The sequence below is a fragment of the Bombina bombina genome, chromosome 2, assembly GCF_027579735.1.
Source record: "Bombina bombina isolate aBomBom1 chromosome 2, aBomBom1.pri, whole genome shotgun sequence".
Classification (NCBI taxonomy): Eukaryota; Metazoa; Chordata; class Amphibia; order Anura; family Bombinatoridae; genus Bombina; species Bombina bombina.
In genome coordinates, this window is record NC_069500.1 from 341467592 (window position 1) to 341484247 (window position 16656).

A 16656-nucleotide genomic window follows, 5' to 3' on the forward strand; every position below is an offset into this window, starting at 1 on the left:
GAGAGATACCCCCCCTGGGGATGGCTACTCACAGAAGCAGCAGGCACAACTGGAGTGCCTAGCTGGGCAGTACGGGACCAACAGAGTCGCCCGATAGACTCGAGGTGAAGCCCAGAACGTCAGACGTCAGGTCACGTGGTAAAGGAGACCAATCTCCGCAACGGATGCTCATGATGGAAAGCCAGTCACCAATGGTCCGCAGGGTGGTGTACATTTTTTCTCATCATCTCGCTATACCAAGAGTGCGGCCTGAACTTTCCGGGTGCCTTTATTCATATCACACCAGCGCACCTCTCTAGGACTGTCCTAGTATTATCTGATTGATCACTATTATTATATGCAAATTTCTAGAAACCGTTTAGGTTTATTGCATGTGCAGCAGCACACTTAATGATTTTTACATAGGCAGAACTTTCTGTCTCTGTAGATATGCAAGACATTATATGTTCTATGCTATTAGTATATACAATATTATAATATATGCTCCTCTAGGTATATACCTTTCATGCATATTACTCTGCATGTTTTATTCCAAATGCAGTCTTACAGGATTTCTCTGTATTTTAGTACAACAGTGGAGATCCTTTAGCGATACAATCTATTGGTATATCTTTTATACCTATTATTATATGTGTAATTTATATCTATACACATAGGTTCTATAATGCAGATACTGAACATTGATCATTAATATTTTTATTAACAGTGGGGATCCTTTAGCGATCATATCTATTGGTACCTCTTTTATAGGTAATTTATATATATGCACATAAGTTTATCATGCAGATACTGAACATTGATCATGAATGTTTTCATTAACAATGTACATTGTGTATTTACTTTTTAAGTATATGCAGTCTCTGCTTATTCTGGACATGGATTTACAAGTATCTACTGTGTACCTGTTGGTCTATTTGTGTTGCGTCATCAGTAAGGCCACATGACAGGCGTATGTGTGTATGCTTTAGTATATGCATGTATACTACATATTGTTGCTTATATCATGCACAGATTTATAATCTTTGTATAAATTTATATGTTTTAGGATCATCAGGGGGGAAAAAATTGGATATCCGGAACTGATTCCTTTTTTTCCTTCAAGAGAACAAGAGTTTTGTTCTCTTTGAAGCAGAGTCCTCCTCATTGAACAAAAGTCCTATCTCATGTTTCCAAAAATCCTTCAGAGGCAGCAACCTTTATATAATGATTTAGAGGATATGAGAATAATTAATCCCAGCACCAGTGTAGCCTCAGGGTCGTGTTTTACTCCAATCTGTTCATTGGCCAAAGGGGCTTACAGGCCTGGCATAGATTTAACAGCCCTAAACATGTTTGTCAGGGTTCTCACTTTTATAATGGAACAAATAGCATAATTTTACCCTTAATCCAAAAGGGTCAGTATATGAATTCTATAGAAATCAAGGATGCATATCTGTGCAACCCTATACACAGGGATCACTTTCAGTTCCTGAGTTTTGCATATCTGGACAATCACTGACAGTTTGTCACTCTCCTGTTTAGTCTGGCTACAGCGCCACACATCTTCACAAAAGTTTTGGGTACAACCTTGGTGAGGATCAGAATTAAGGGCATGTCATTTGCACCGTATCTGGATAGCATACTGCAAGCCCATTACCAGCTATTGCTCATACTCACAAGCTTCTTTCTTTCTTCAAGACCATGGGTGGAAAACAATGTACCCAAAAGCTCTGCCCCGTCACCACTTTCTGTTGGTGTACTGCAAGGCTCTGTCCTCGGTCCCCTTCTCTTCTCAATCTACATATCATTAGGTTCCTTAATAAAGTCCCACGGGTTTCAATATAATTTGTATGCCGACGACACCCAAATATACCTCTCTGCACTAGACCTATCTCCTTCCTTGCTAACCCGTGTCACTAACTGTCTTTCTCACATCCCTTCCTGGACGTCCTCTCACTACCTTAAGCTAAATCTCTCCAAAACAGAGCTCCTTATTTCTTTCATGTAATTGGCAAGAGTCCATGAGCTAGTGACGTATGGGATATACAATCCTACCAGGAGGGGCAAAGTTTCCCAAACCTCAAAATGCATATAAATACACCCCTCACCACACCTACAATTCATTTTTACAAACTTTGCCTCCTATGGAGGTGATGAAGTAAGTTTGTGCTAAGATTTCTACGTTGATATGCGCTTCTCAGCATTTTGAAGCCCGTTTCCTCTCAGAGTACAGTGAATGTCAGAGGGATGTGAAGGGAGTATCACCTATTGAATGCAATGGTTTTCCTCACGGGGATCTATTTCATAGGTTCTCTGTTATCAGTCGTAGAGATTCATCTCCTACCTCTCTTTTCAGATCGACGATATACTCTCATATTCCATTTACCTATACTGATAACTGTTTCAGTACTGGTTTGGCTATCTGCTATATGTGGATGGGTGTCTTCAGGTAAGTATGTTTTCATTACTTAAGACACTCTCAGCTATGGTTTGGCACTTTATGTATTTATATAAAGTTTTAAATATATGTATTGTACTTATATTTGCCATGATTCAGGTTTCAGTATATTTCCTTTTGCAGACTGTCAGTTTCATATCTGGGAAATGCATTTTTTTAGAAATGTATTTCTTACCTGTGGTGTAGTCTTTTTTCAATTGTCTGTCATTTTTCTAAATCGCGGGCAGAATTAGGCTCGCGAGGGCGCAAAATGCTAAAGTTTATTGCGTCATTCTTGGCGCGAGATTTTTTTTGGCGCAAAGTTACGTTCGTTGACGCAAATTTGTCATTTCCGGCGTCTTAGTTGACGCCGTGTCCTTTCACAAGGTTGCGTCATCTATAACGCGAGTGTGTTGTTTCCGGGCGTTTTTGGCACCAAAAAATATTGTTCTGTTTGTTGTGCATCATACTTGGCGCCAAATATTTTCATTATTTTAGACCCATTCCTATTTGCCTCTTGCCTTTTTCTATGTCAGAGGGCTATTCTGTTTGCATTTTTTCCCCAATCCTGAAACTGCCATATAAGGAAATTGATAATTTTGATTTATATGTTGTTTTTTTCTCTTACATTTGCAAGATGTCTCAATCTTATCCTGTCTCAGAAATCACTGCTGGATCCCTGTTGCCTGATAACAGTTCTACCAAAGCTAAGTGCATTTGTTGTAAACTTGTGGAGATTATACCTCCAGCTGTGGTTTGTAAAAGTTGATAAACTTTTACATGCAGATAATGTATCCATCAGTAGTAGTTCATTACCTGTTGCTGTTCCCTCAACATCTAATGCACAAGATATACCTGTGAATTTAAAATAATTTATTTCTTATTCTTTTCTGAAGGCTTTGTCTGCCATTCCGCCTTCTAATAAACGTAAAAGGTCTTTTAAAACTTCTCATAAGGTTGATGAAATTTCAAATGACCAGCAACATACTGAATTATCCTTCTCTGATGAGGATCTATCTGATTCAGAAGATCCTGCCTCAGATATTGACACTGATAAATCCTCTTATTGATTTAAATTGGAGTATATTCGTTCTTTGTTAAAAGAAGTGTTGATTACATTGGATATGGAGGAAACTAGTCCTCTTGATATTAAAACTAGTAAATGTTTAAATTCGGTTTATAAGCCTTCTGTGGTTATTCCAGAGGTTTTTCCAGTTCCTGATGCTATTTCTGATATGATTTCTAAGGAATGGAATAAGCCTGGTACTTCTTTTATTCCTTCTTCAAGGTTTAAAAAATTGTATCCTTTGCCAGAAGCTAGATTGGAGTTTTGGGAAAAGATCTCCAAAGGGCTATTTCTACTTTTGCTAAACATACTACTATTCCTACGGAAGATAGTACTTTTTTTAAAGATCCTTTAGATAGGAACTTGAATCTTATCTAAGGAAAGCTTATTTATATTCAGGTCATCTTCTTAGGCCTGCAATTTCTTTGGCTGATGTTGCAGCTGCTTCAACTTTTTGGTTGTATACTTTAGCGCAACAAGTATCGGATCATGATTTGTCTAGCATTGTTAAGTAATAATTTCATTCGTGATGCCATTTTTTATATCAAAATTGATGTTAAATCTATGTCTTTAGCTATTTTAGCTAGAAGAGCTTTTTGGCTCAAATCTTGGAATGCTGATATGAGTTCTAAATGCAGATTGCTATCTCTTTCTTTCCAAGGTAATAAATTATTTGGTTCTCAGTTGGATTCAATAATTTCAACTGTTACTGGGGGGAAGGGATTTTTTTGCCTCAGGATAAAAACACCTAAGGGTAAATCTAAAGCTTTTAACCGTTTTCGTTCCTTTCGTCAAAATAAGGAACAGAAACCTAATCCTTCCCCCAAGGAATCTGCTTCCAATTGGAAACCTTCTTCAAATTGGAATAAATCCAAGCCATTTAAGAGATCAAAACCAACCCCCAAGTCCGCATGAAGGTGTGGCCCTCATTCCAGCTCAGCTGGTAGGGAGCAGATTAAGATTTTTCAAAGATGTTTGGATCAATTCGGTCCAAAATCATTGGATTCAGAGTATTGTCTCTCAGGGGTACAGAATAGGATTCAGAGTAAGACCGCCTGTGAGAAGATTTTTTCTCTCACACATTCCGGTAAACCCAGTAAAGGCTCAGGCTTTTCTGAAGTGTGTTTCAGACCTGGAGTTATCAGGGGTAATCATGCCAGTTCCGTTTCAGGAACAGGGTCTGGGGTTTTATTCAAATCTATTCATTGTCCCAAAGAAAGAGAAAATTCACTCAGACCAGTTTTGGATCTAAAGATTTTGAATCGATAAGTAAGAGTACCAACTTTCAAAATGGTGACTATAAGGACTATTCTGCCTTTTGTTCAGCAAGGGCATTATATGTCCCCAATAGACTTACAGGATGCATGTCTTCATATTCCGATTCATCCAGATCATTATCAGTTCCTGAGATTCTCTTTTCTAGACAAGCATTACCAATTTGTTGCTCTTCCTTTTGGCCTAGCGACAGCTCCAAGAATCTTTTCAAAGGTTCTAGGTGCCATACTCTCTGTAATCAGAGAGCCGGGTATTGCGGTGTTTACTTATTTGGACGATATCTTGGTACTCACTCAGTCTTTACGTTCTGCAGAATCTCACACGAATCAACTAGTGTTGTTTCTTCAAAGACATGGTTGGAGGATCAATTTACCAAAAAGTTCTTTGATTCCTCAGACAAGGATAAACTTTTTAGGTTTCCAGATAGATTCAGTGTCCATGACTTTGTCTCTAACAGACAAGAGACGTTTGAAATTGGTTGCAGCCTGTCGGAACCTTCAGTCTCAGTCATTCCCTTCAGTAGCTATGTGCATGGAAGTTTTAGGTCTCATGACTGCAGCATCGGTTGCGATCCCCTTTGCTCGTTTTCATATGAGACCTCTCCAGCTTTGTATGCTGAACCAATAGTGCAGGGATTATACAAGGATATCACAATTAATATCCTTAAATCCCAATGTTCGACTTTCTCTGACTTGGTGGTTAGATCACCATTGTATAATTTTAGGGGCCTCTTTCGTCTGTCCAATCTGGACTGTGATCACAACAGATGAAAGTCTTTCAGGTTGGGGAGCTGTTTGGGGATCTCTGACAGCACAAGGAGTTTGGAAATTTCAAGAGGCGAGATTACCAATCAATATTTTAGAACTCCCTGCGATTCTCAGGACTCTTCAATTTTGGCCTCTGTTGAAGAGAGAACCGTTCATTTGTTTTCAGACAGACAATGTCACAACTGTGGCATATGTCAATCATCAGGGTGGGACTCACAGTACTCAAGCTATGAAAGAAGTATCTTGGATACTTGTTTGGGCGGAATCTAGCTCCTGTCTAATTTCTGCAGTTCATATCCCAGGTATAGACAATTGGGAAGCGGATTACCTCAGTCGTCAGACTTTACATCCGGGAGAGTGGTCTCTTCACCCAGATGTGTTTATTCAGATTGTTCAGATGTGGGGGCTTCCAGAAATAGATCTGATGGCATCTCAGCTAAACAGAAAACTTCCCAGGTACCTGTCCAGGTCCAGGGATCCTCAGGCGGAAGCAGTAGATGCATTGACACTTCCTTGGTGTTATCAATCTGCTTATATTTTCCCGCCTCTAGTTCTTCTTCCAAGAGTGATCTCCAAGATCTTAATGGAGCAATCGTTTGTGCTGCTGGTAGCTCCAGCATGGCCTCACAGGTTTTGGTATGCAGATCTTGTCCGGATGTCCAGTTGCAAACCTTGGCCACTTCCACTAAGGCCAGACCTATCTCAAGGTCCGTTTTTCCATCAGGATCTCAAATCATTAAATTTAAAGGTATGGAGATTGAACGCTTAGTGCTTAGTCATAGAGGTTTCTCTGACTCAGTGATTAATACTATGTTGCAGGCTCGTAAATCTGTTTCTAGAAAGATTTATTATCGAGTTTGGAAGACTTACATTTCATGGTGTTCTTCTCATAAATTATCTTGGCATTCTTTTAGAATTCCTAGAATTTTACAGTTTCTTCAGGATGGTTTGGATAAAGGTTTGTCTGCAGGTTCCTTGAAAGGACAAATCTCTGCTCTTTCTGTTTTATTTCACATAAAGATTGCTAAGCTTCCTGATATTCATTGTTTTGTGCAGGCTTTGCTTTGTATCAGGCCTGTCATTAAATCAATCTCTCCTCCCTGGAGTCTTAATTTAGTTTTGAAGGCTTTGCAGGCTCCTCCGTTTGAGCCTATGCATTCTTTGGACATTAAACTACTTCCTTGGAAAGTGTTGTTTCTTTTGACCATCTCTTCTACTAGAATAGTTTCTGAATTATCCGCTCTCTCTTGTGAATCTCCTTTTCTGATTTTTCATCAGGATAAGGCGGTTTTGCGGACTTCATTTAAATTCTTACCTAGGTTGTGAATTCTAACAACATTAATAGAGAAATTGTTGTCTCTTCCTTGTGTCCTAATCCTAAGAACTCTTTGGAGAGATCCTTACATTCTTTGGATGTGGTAAAAGCTTTGAAATATTATGTTGAAGCTACTAAAGATTTCAGGAAGACTTCTAGTCTATTTGTTATATTTTCTGGTTCTAGGAAAGGTCAGAAGGCTTCTGCTGTTTCCTTGGCTTCGTTGTTAAAGTTTTTGATTCATCAAGCTTATTTGGAGTCGGGTCAAGCCCCGCCTCAGAGAATTACAACTCATTCTACTAGATCAGTCTCCACTTCGTGGGCTTTTAAGAATGCAGCTTCATTTGATCAGATTTGCAAAGCAGCAACTTGGTCTTCTTTGCATACAGTTACTAAATTCTACCGTTTTGATGTATTTGCTTCTTCAGAAGCATTTTTTGGTAGAAAAGTTCTTCAGACAGCTGTTTCAGTTTGATTCTTCTGCTTTTGATTTAAGTTTTTTCCTTTCATTTATGAGAATAAACTTATTTTTTGGGTTGTGGATTCATTTTTTTTCAGCAGAAAATGGCTGTTTTTATCCCTCCCTCTCTAGTGACTCTTGCGTGGAGTTCCACATCTTGGGTATTGCTATCCCATACGTCACTAGCTCATGGACTCTTGCCAATTACATGAAAGAAAACATAATTTATGTAAGAACTTACCTGATAAATTAATTTCTTTCATATTGGCAAGAGTCCATGAGGCCCACCCTTTTTATGGTGCTTATGATTTTTTTGTATAAAGCACAATTATTTCCAAATTCCTTTGTTGATGCTTTTTACTCCTTTCTTTATCACCCCACTACTTGAATATTTGTTAAACTGAATTGTGGGTGTGGTGAGGGGTGTATTTATAGGCATTTTGAGGTTTGGGAAACTTTGCCCCTACTGGTAGGATTGTACATCCCATACGTCACTAGCTCATGGACTCTTGCCAATATGAAAGAAATGATTTTATCAGGTAAGTTCTTACATAAATTATGTTTTTCCCTCCCTCCTTCTAAAATCCCCACCCCCCATCTCTTCTATAACTGTCGACAACTCCATCATTACCCCTACCCCGCATGCCCGATGTCTTGGGGTCACATTTGATCTTTCTTACACTCCTCAGATTCAGTCCTTGGCTAAATCCTGACGCTTTCACCTTAAAAACATCTCTAAAATTAGACATTTCCTTACTCAAGACACAACTAAGATTTGAATCCACTCTCTCATCCTTTTCCATCTCGACTACTGCAACTCCGTCCTCTCTGGTCCTCTGCCACCTAGCTCCTTTACAATCCATAAGGAATGCCTCTGCCAGGCTCATCTTACTTACTCGTCGCTCTTCATCTGCTGCACTTCTCTGCCAATCCCTTCATTGGCTTCCTCCTGCCTCCAGGATTAAACACTAAATTATAATGCTGACATACAAGGCCCTAAACTGCACTGCTCCCCCTTATATCTCAGACCTTGTCTCCAGATACTCTCCCTCCCGTCCCCTTCGCTCTGCTCAGGACCACCTACTCTCCTCCTCTCTTGTTACCTCCTCATATTCCTGTTTACACGACTTCTCCAGACTGGCTCCCGTCATGTGGAACTCTCTGCCTCGCTCCACAAGACTTTCCCCTAGTTTGGAAAGCTTCAAGCACTACCTAAAGACTCTTCTGTTCCGGCATGCATACTACCTACACTAACCTTTCCTAATACCAGTTTCTCTCCTCCATTACTATCCGCCGTTAACCCCCATAGCATGTAAGCCTAAGAGCCCAACTGTTTGCAGATCACCTTCATTAGAGCTGACTGCAACAGTGCGACTCTCGCCAGGGCCCTCTACCCATGTATCCCTGTAAATGTTACCTTTTATACCGCCTATGTTTATAGCGCTGCGGAATCTGTTGGCTCTACAAATAACCGATAATAATGATATCCTGTTTTATAAGGGTAGCACATATAGGAATCATAATAGACTCAGCCCTTAGGCATCTGTTTCTAACAGAACCTTGCAAAATAAAACATTTGAGGGCATTTCTCTCCCGGCAATGGGCTCCATTTCCATCAGTAGCTCAGTGCATGGAGGCGGTGGGTCTTATGGTTGCTGCATCAGACGCAGTTCTTTTTGCCCTTCGTCACTTGAGACCCCTTCAATTGTCTATTCTACCTCAGTAGTCAAAGAATTATCTACACTTGGAACAACAAATAACGTTGAATTTCTCCATCAGACAATCTTGGTGGATACAAAGTCTTTCTTTGACCTTTGGGGCATCCTTCATTTGTCAGTCATGGGCTATTGGGTTGACAGACGCCAATAGGGGTGTTCTGGGATTCTCGAAGAACGCAAGGAATCTGTTCTCCTCTAGAAGCGAGGATACCAATCAACTTTATGGAGCGATTCTTCTGGCTATTCAGTCCTGGCCTCTTTTTGAAGGAGCAAACCTTATATATTACCAGACTGACCAGTTTGCGACGGTAGCCTACATAAATCATTAAGGGGCACCCACAGTCCACTGGCTATGCAGGAAGTGTCTCAGATTCTGTTTTGGTGCAGTGAGGATTCATTGCTCCCTGTCTGCAATTCAGGGAGGCGGATTGCCTCAGCCGTCAATCGGTCCATCCACGAGAGTGATCTCTCCATCAGGTAATTTTAGATCGCTTAGTGCTTAAATGGGGTTTCACGGACATAGGTCTTATGGCTTCTCTCTTAAATCACAAACTTCCAAGGTATTGTGCGAGATCAAGAGATCCAAAGACTCACATGATATATACTTTATGTCCATGGGAATTTCTGTTTCTTCTTCTTCTTCCGAGAGTCATTCTTGGCTTAAACAGAAGTCAACTTCAGTAGTATTGTTTGCTGCAGCCTGGCCCAGCAGAACGTGGTAAGCCAATCTAGTGCAAATGTCCTCATCATGTTTCCTATTTTCTGCTTGACTACACGTTAAACTTAGAGAGAGATGGGAAGGGGGGAGGGATTTTAAACTCTGATATGAGTTCTTGACCTCCTCCTAGTGGTGGGAAATATATCCCATATGTTATGGAGGACTGTGGACCATCATTCTGAAAGAAAACCATTTATCAGGCACTTATTATCAGTTATATAACATGATATTTATTGTCTTTTTTTCTGGCCCAGGTGATAAGTTAGTGCCAGAAGCTCGAGATGTTTTCACTGAAATATTTAAGAGCTGCATTCATGCTGAACAAATGCTAAGTCTGACACCAGCAAAGTTCATTAAAGTGTCTGATATTTACCTAAGTAAGGAGCAGATCAATGCACAGACCCCAGGAAACTTACTACAGGTGTTTTTCACAAATGTGCGACCCCCTAAAAAAGTTCTGGAAGATCAGCTGACTCAGGTAACATTCCCTATCCCTTACATTCCCTTACATATCAAATGTACAGATTGTAAATTGCACAGGGCATAATGCCTACTGTTTAAGCTTTAGGTATTCTAATTTAATGAAAAAGGAACTGAGTTCTATCCTGTATACGCCTAAATGAGTAGAATATACTGCATACAAGGTATTAACTAAGATTACAAACTGTATTTTTACAAGCACATTATCTTAACTTTCCGTACACAAACTAACTCAAATATAGTCTGAGGAAGGGGTGAATACCCCGAAACGTCACAACAAAATAAAGGTTGCTGTGTTGTAAATCCAGAGAATGCGATCACTGAATTCTCTCATATATATATATATATATATATATATATATATATATATATATATATATATATATATTCACACACACACACACTATTCTGAGCTTTCACTTTTTGGTTCAGTGATTTTAGTCTACAGCTATAATGATAAACACATGGTTTAACAACAATAATTGTCTTAGTTGTACTTTATAAGTCTCATTGCTTTCTCATTGTATTTTAAGTAAAGTTTTATTAAACTGTTCTTGTTATCACTTTATCTCACTGTAATTCTTATGGGTTTTTATACAACCAATCATGGTATTGCCATATTATTGTGTTTGCACCTTAAATGGGAAATATAAAGAGGACTGTTAGATAATTCAAAGGTATATTTGAGTTTACTGACCAAGCTGAGATTAAATAGACTGTGTAAAATGTTTGTTCTTAAATACATTTCATAAGGATCTAAAAGTGCAGTCTATAACTCTTGTATTTATGTATTGAAGATCTTGCGAAAATATGGCATTCCAAAGCCAAAGTTTGACAAAAGCAAATATGGCAAATCTGGAAAAGAACAGCATCCAGTGAAAGTTGTGAGCACCAAAAGGCCAGTTGGTAAACCCCCAACAAAGGACAAAGCTATGCTAAACAGTGTCAGGTAGGTGTCTCATTCTAAATAGAAGAATTTTTTTGTAGGTTTAATAGGGGAACTAAATCCTGCAGATCAAACATTTGTTTGTATGTGTGTGTTTATATATATATATATATATATATATATATGTGTGTGTGTGTGTGTATGTATATATATATATATATATATATGTGTGTGTGTGTATGTATATATATATATATATATATATATATATATATATATATATATGTGTGTGTGTATATATATATATATACACAGTATATATATATATATATGTGTGTGTGTATATATATATATATATATATATATATACATACAGTATATAGATATATATATATATATATATATGTGTGTTTATGTATATATATGTATGTATGTGTGTGTAGAATCGCATTGATTTTAACCAAGTAAAGTAATTGGTAAATACATTTTAATTGTAAGCTTTTTAACATTTAACTTTTCCGGTAAGCCACACACACAGGTCATAAGCAGACACCATCCGTGCATCGAGGCAGACACAAGTATATAACACTTGCTGTTGGATGCCACCAGAATTCCCTGCACTAGCAGAGGGATTATGGAAAGGAAGCACTTTCCAGATTTAATTTGCACCTTTAAAACAAGTATTTATAAGATGCATGTTATGTTCTGGTTTAATTTCTTATAACTATAATACATTTTTAATTAGTTTCTTTGTTTTCCATTTACTAGCTAAATAGTAAGAAGGGTATGACACAAATAAGGAAGCTGTAATACACCATCTGGGCTAAGCTATACATTACCCTGTGAGGTTAGAAGATACTATCCTAGATTTAAAAGGGTAAATTTACCATTCCTGCAGGTGGACAGGTTCGCAAGTAGACTTGTGCCGTCAGCATTTTCACTCAATGCGGAAGTAGGTAGACTTTCGTGATATTCAGATCTTTTCTGAGCCAATTTTCTTCTTCTTAAAGGGAAGCATTTTAAAATTTGGATTTGCATGGATTTTAGTGTGCTTCACTTTCACACGAAGGAAGTCGGCTCTGAAAAGATCCAAACAAAAATGCTGAATGCACAAGTCTACTCGCAAGTAGTGAACCTATCCACCTGCAATCGCCACTTGCGGTGTTTGATCACTCAGCAGAATTTATTAGTGCACAAGAATACTCTTGTGCCCCCTGCTCCGACTCACTCGCAGACTCACTTATCCAAACCTGCAGCCGTAAAAAATAAATGTACCCCTTGATTAAAGTCTACAGGAGTACTTTACCAATACTTTTAAATTATATGACATGGAACTTAAACCAAGTGATTGAGAGAACAGATTGTTGGAGAAATGAGTAAATCAAGTCTGAACTCTAGTAGATAGTTTTATGACTTTGACCATTTGGGTTCTCTAGAGCAATTTTTTTTTTATTAAAGCGAAACACAAACATTTTCTTTTGTGATTTAGACAGAGCATAACATTTTAAAAAAAATAATTTTACTTCTATTATCAAATGTGCTTTGTTCCCATGATATTCATTGTCTAAAAGATACCTAGGTAGGTGTCTGGAGCACTACATGTCAGGAAATAGCGCTGCCATCTAGTGCTCTTGCAAATGGATAACATTCTTGTAAAACTGTTGCCATATAGTGCTCCAGACACATGCACCCACCTGATGTTATGTCCCTGCTTTTCAACAAAAGATAATTGTTTAAAATGACATGCGCTATCTGAATCATAAAAGAAAAAATTTGGTTTTCACGTCTTCTGAAATGAAGTATAATTATTTGAAATGGTCTTTATTGAACGACATATACATAGTACAACACATCTTTTACAATTTCCATTAAGACCTTCCCCTTTCTCTCTCTTACAGTAAGAGTCCTTTTAGTTCAGAGTTCAGTTGTGATTTAAGAGACCCAGTCCAGAGGGCCAGCAGTCTCTACCATTACACCGTGAACTTTGGCTAATGTGGATCAGGAAGTAATCCCCTTCAGTGTGTGTTACACCTCGTCTTCGAGACTGACTGAGAATAGAGGATGTGTCTTTAAAGCTGTTGAAATGGTTCAAACTTCCCTGAGCATTTTTTTCCTCTATTTAATGTAGCTGCATTTTTATAAAACTTATACAACAACCAATAAAACTCTCCCATCCCCCCTCCCCCCTTAAACTTAATCCCAAACAAAAACTTGCCTGTCTTCATTTTGATCCTGTCGCTGATCCAGGGAGAGAGCCCCGTTCAATTCAGATTTAAAAATGTCTTTTGATGTCGCCCCTTGTCCCTCATCTCCCTATGCATATCTTAGTTCTTAACTGCTTGTGTAAATGTATTCTTTTTTCTATATAATATTTAATGGCCACTTAGTATCCAATAGTTCCATATCTTAAAATGCTGTTCGTGGTTAGCTTGAATAAATGACGCCGACTCAGATAATCTATATGTAATCTTAATTTTCTCCATTACCTCCCCCCACGAGGGTATCCCCGTTTTCCAATAACGAGCTACGCTTATCCTGGTGGCTGTGCAAAGAGTGCGTATGAATGTGTTTGTTGCTGAGTTGAATGGTTTCACTTGTTCATTCAGTAGAGCTTGAGTCATTATTAAAGTAATATCTTCAGAGAGCACCTCACTCAGTAGTCTAGATAAATTAGTCCATATTTGCTGTATCTGTGGGCAATCCCACCACATATGAATATATGTGCCTATTTCCTTGCACCCCCTATAACAATCCTTACTTCTGTGTTGAGTGTAGTGTGAAGTGATAACTGGGGTTAAATACCACCTGAAAACTGTTTTTATGCAATTTTCCCTAAAGTCAGCACTAATCATACCCCTTCCTGAGTTATGTAATGTCTCTTCCCATTCTTCCCTTGAGCATACAGTGTTAGTATCCCGTTCCCATTTGATCATCAAAGGAGACTTTGATATAGACTTGGCTGTTTGCAGTGTGAGATAAATAGTAGAAATGAGTTTTTTATGTCTGGATTCAGTGCTGCAAAGTTTTTCAATTGTAGTCAGGCTTTTCCTCCCTGTTTGAGGCAATACCTTAGTGACCGCCGACGCCATTTGCAAGTACAAAAACCATTGTAATTTATCTGGTAATATTTTTTCTTGTATCTGTTGGTATGTAGCTATTTTACCCTTGTGAAGAAAGTCCGCCACTCTATAGAGCCCTTTATTTGCCCATTTCCCTATTTGTCCATGGAAGTCTTGGCATATTAGTGTTCTTAATGGTCGTATTAGTGAATCTGATGGGAGCAGTCCCAGATTAGTGTTTAGTGAATACCACAATGACATCATTTCTTCTATAGTTTTTGGGGTGTTTGACATTTTCTGTTTATGTTTCTCTCTGTCCCATAATATATCGTCTGAATGTTTGTGACCCACCATCAGAGCCTCAACCCTAACCCATATTAGTGTGTTATTTTTTTGCCCCAGCAGTGTAGTTTGCGCCAATCTTGCTGAATAATAGTAATTAGTCAAATTTGGAACTCCAACTCCCCCAAGTTGTCTGTGTTGCATTAATATCTGTGAGGGTATTCTAGCTTTCTTGTTCCCTCTGAGAAAGCCGACCAAATCTGTCTAAAGTTTAGTAAGTTCTGGTAAGGGGATTTTAATTGGCAGAGCCCTGAAAAGATATAGTAATCTTGGGAGAATATTCATTTTAATCGCTGTCAGTCGGCCATACCATGAAAAGCCACCTCCCCTCCAATTTTTAATCTATTTTCTAATACCCTTGTATAAAGGGACATAGTTCAGTTTATATAGTTGTGTATAGTCATTAGAGATCCGAACTCCTATGTATTTAATTGCCTCTTTGGCCCATACAAGTGAAAAATTGGTTTCAATTAGTTTTTTTGTGTGAGCTGGGAGGGCTATGGGTAATGCTTCGCACTTGTCTTGGTTAATCTTGTACCCAGGGATGGTTGAGTATTCTTGTATTATTTGGTATAGATGTGGTAGGGATATTAGTGGCTTTGTTAGTGTGAGGAGAACGTCGTCTGCAAACAGAGATTTTGAATTCCTCCCCCCCTATTGAAACCCCATGTATTCCTGGAGCCAGGCGAATCCTTGCAGCCAAAGGTTCTATGCAGATTGCAAACAGGAGTGGCGACAGGGGGCAACCCTGTCTAGTGCCGTTTCTAATGTCTATCCTTTTAGACTGGTAGCCTGCTGCTCTTATGTGTGCTGTGGGAAATGAGTATATACTTTTTATAGCTTCAACAAAGGGTCCCTCAAATCCCATCTTGGCCATGACCTCTAGCATGAAGTCCCAATCTATTCTATCGAACGCCTTCTCCGCATCCAACGATAGAAGCAGAGAAGGCGTCCGTGTTTTGTTTAAATAGTCAATCAGGGATATTGTGAGTCTAATATTGTCTGGGGCTTCTCTATCTAAAATGAACCCCACCTGGTCCGGATGGATTAGGGCTGGTAAATGTGTCTTAAGTCTGTTTGCCAGGATTTTAGTAAAAATCTTTATATCTTGATTAATCAAGGATATCGGTCTATAGCTTTGGCATACTTTTGGGTTTCGACCTGGTTTGGGTATGACGATTATTTTAGCTTGTGAAATCTCCTTCGGGATTTCTTTTCCCTGTAATATGTCATTACAGAGTTTAACTATATGGGGAGTTAGACTTGATTTAAAGAGCTTGTAGTATTCCCCGGGGAATCCATCCGGACCAGCCGCCTTCCCTGGCTTAAGTTCCTTAATCGCTGCCAGGACCTCCCTAGCAGACACCTGCCCGTTTAGTGCATCATTAATTGTACTATCTATTTGTGCGAGTTTGGAGTCATCTAAAAATGTATGTACCAGTTGTCTTTTCTGATCACTTTGGTCTGTTTTTTTCCCATCATATAGGTGGGCATAATATGTAGCAAATTCATCAGCTATCTATTGTGGGTTTGAGGTGTATGTACCATCTTCCCTTTGTATAATCGGTATGGAGAAAGATTTAGTTTGTTCCCTGAGTTTGTATGCTAAAAATTTATCCGGTTTGTTGGAGTATAGAAAATAAAATGCTTTCAACCTATGGGCTGCCCTAATAGACATCCTATTTAAGATCGTTGATAATTCTAGTCTCTTAGCTTGTAATTCTTGGAATGTTGTATCTGATAACTGTTGTTGGTGTAGTCTAGTGAGGGCATCTATTTGAGTCTGTAATGAGTCTATTTGATTTCTATTAGTTTTGGATATGATCGCTTTTTCTTTAATAAGTAACCCCCTTAAGTAGGGTTTGTGTGCCGCCCATGTATAGATTGAGTTAGCTGTGGTACCCACATTCAGAGTCCAATATTCATTTAAAGCTTGTGTGGTGGAGTCTAGTATGCCTGGTTTCTGTATTACGCTAGGGTCATAATACCATAATCTTGCTAAGCTAATGTGAAATGTATCCTTAATTGTCACCTGAACAATGGAATGGTCATGTATAGTGGATGATACCAAGCCCGGGATCCATATTTGGCTTAAGTAAATATTGTCTAGTTTTGAGTACTTCTTATGTACATGTGAGTAGTAAGTGTAATCTA

General features: G+C 38.7%; 1 protein-coding gene across 1 annotated transcript in view; it reads left to right on the plus strand.

The window, feature by feature from the left end:
- The window catches only part of HECTD4 (HECT domain E3 ubiquitin protein ligase 4), a 666929-nt gene that overhangs the window by 562986 nt on the left and 87287 nt on the right, over positions 1–16656 (plus strand). The window contains exons 59-60 of the mRNA XM_053699752.1: positions 9990–10213; positions 11013–11164. Of these exons, the coding sequence (XP_053555727.1) occupies positions 9990–10213; positions 11013–11164 (376 nt within the window). The remainder of the gene's footprint in view (positions 1–9989; positions 10214–11012; positions 11165–16656) is intronic.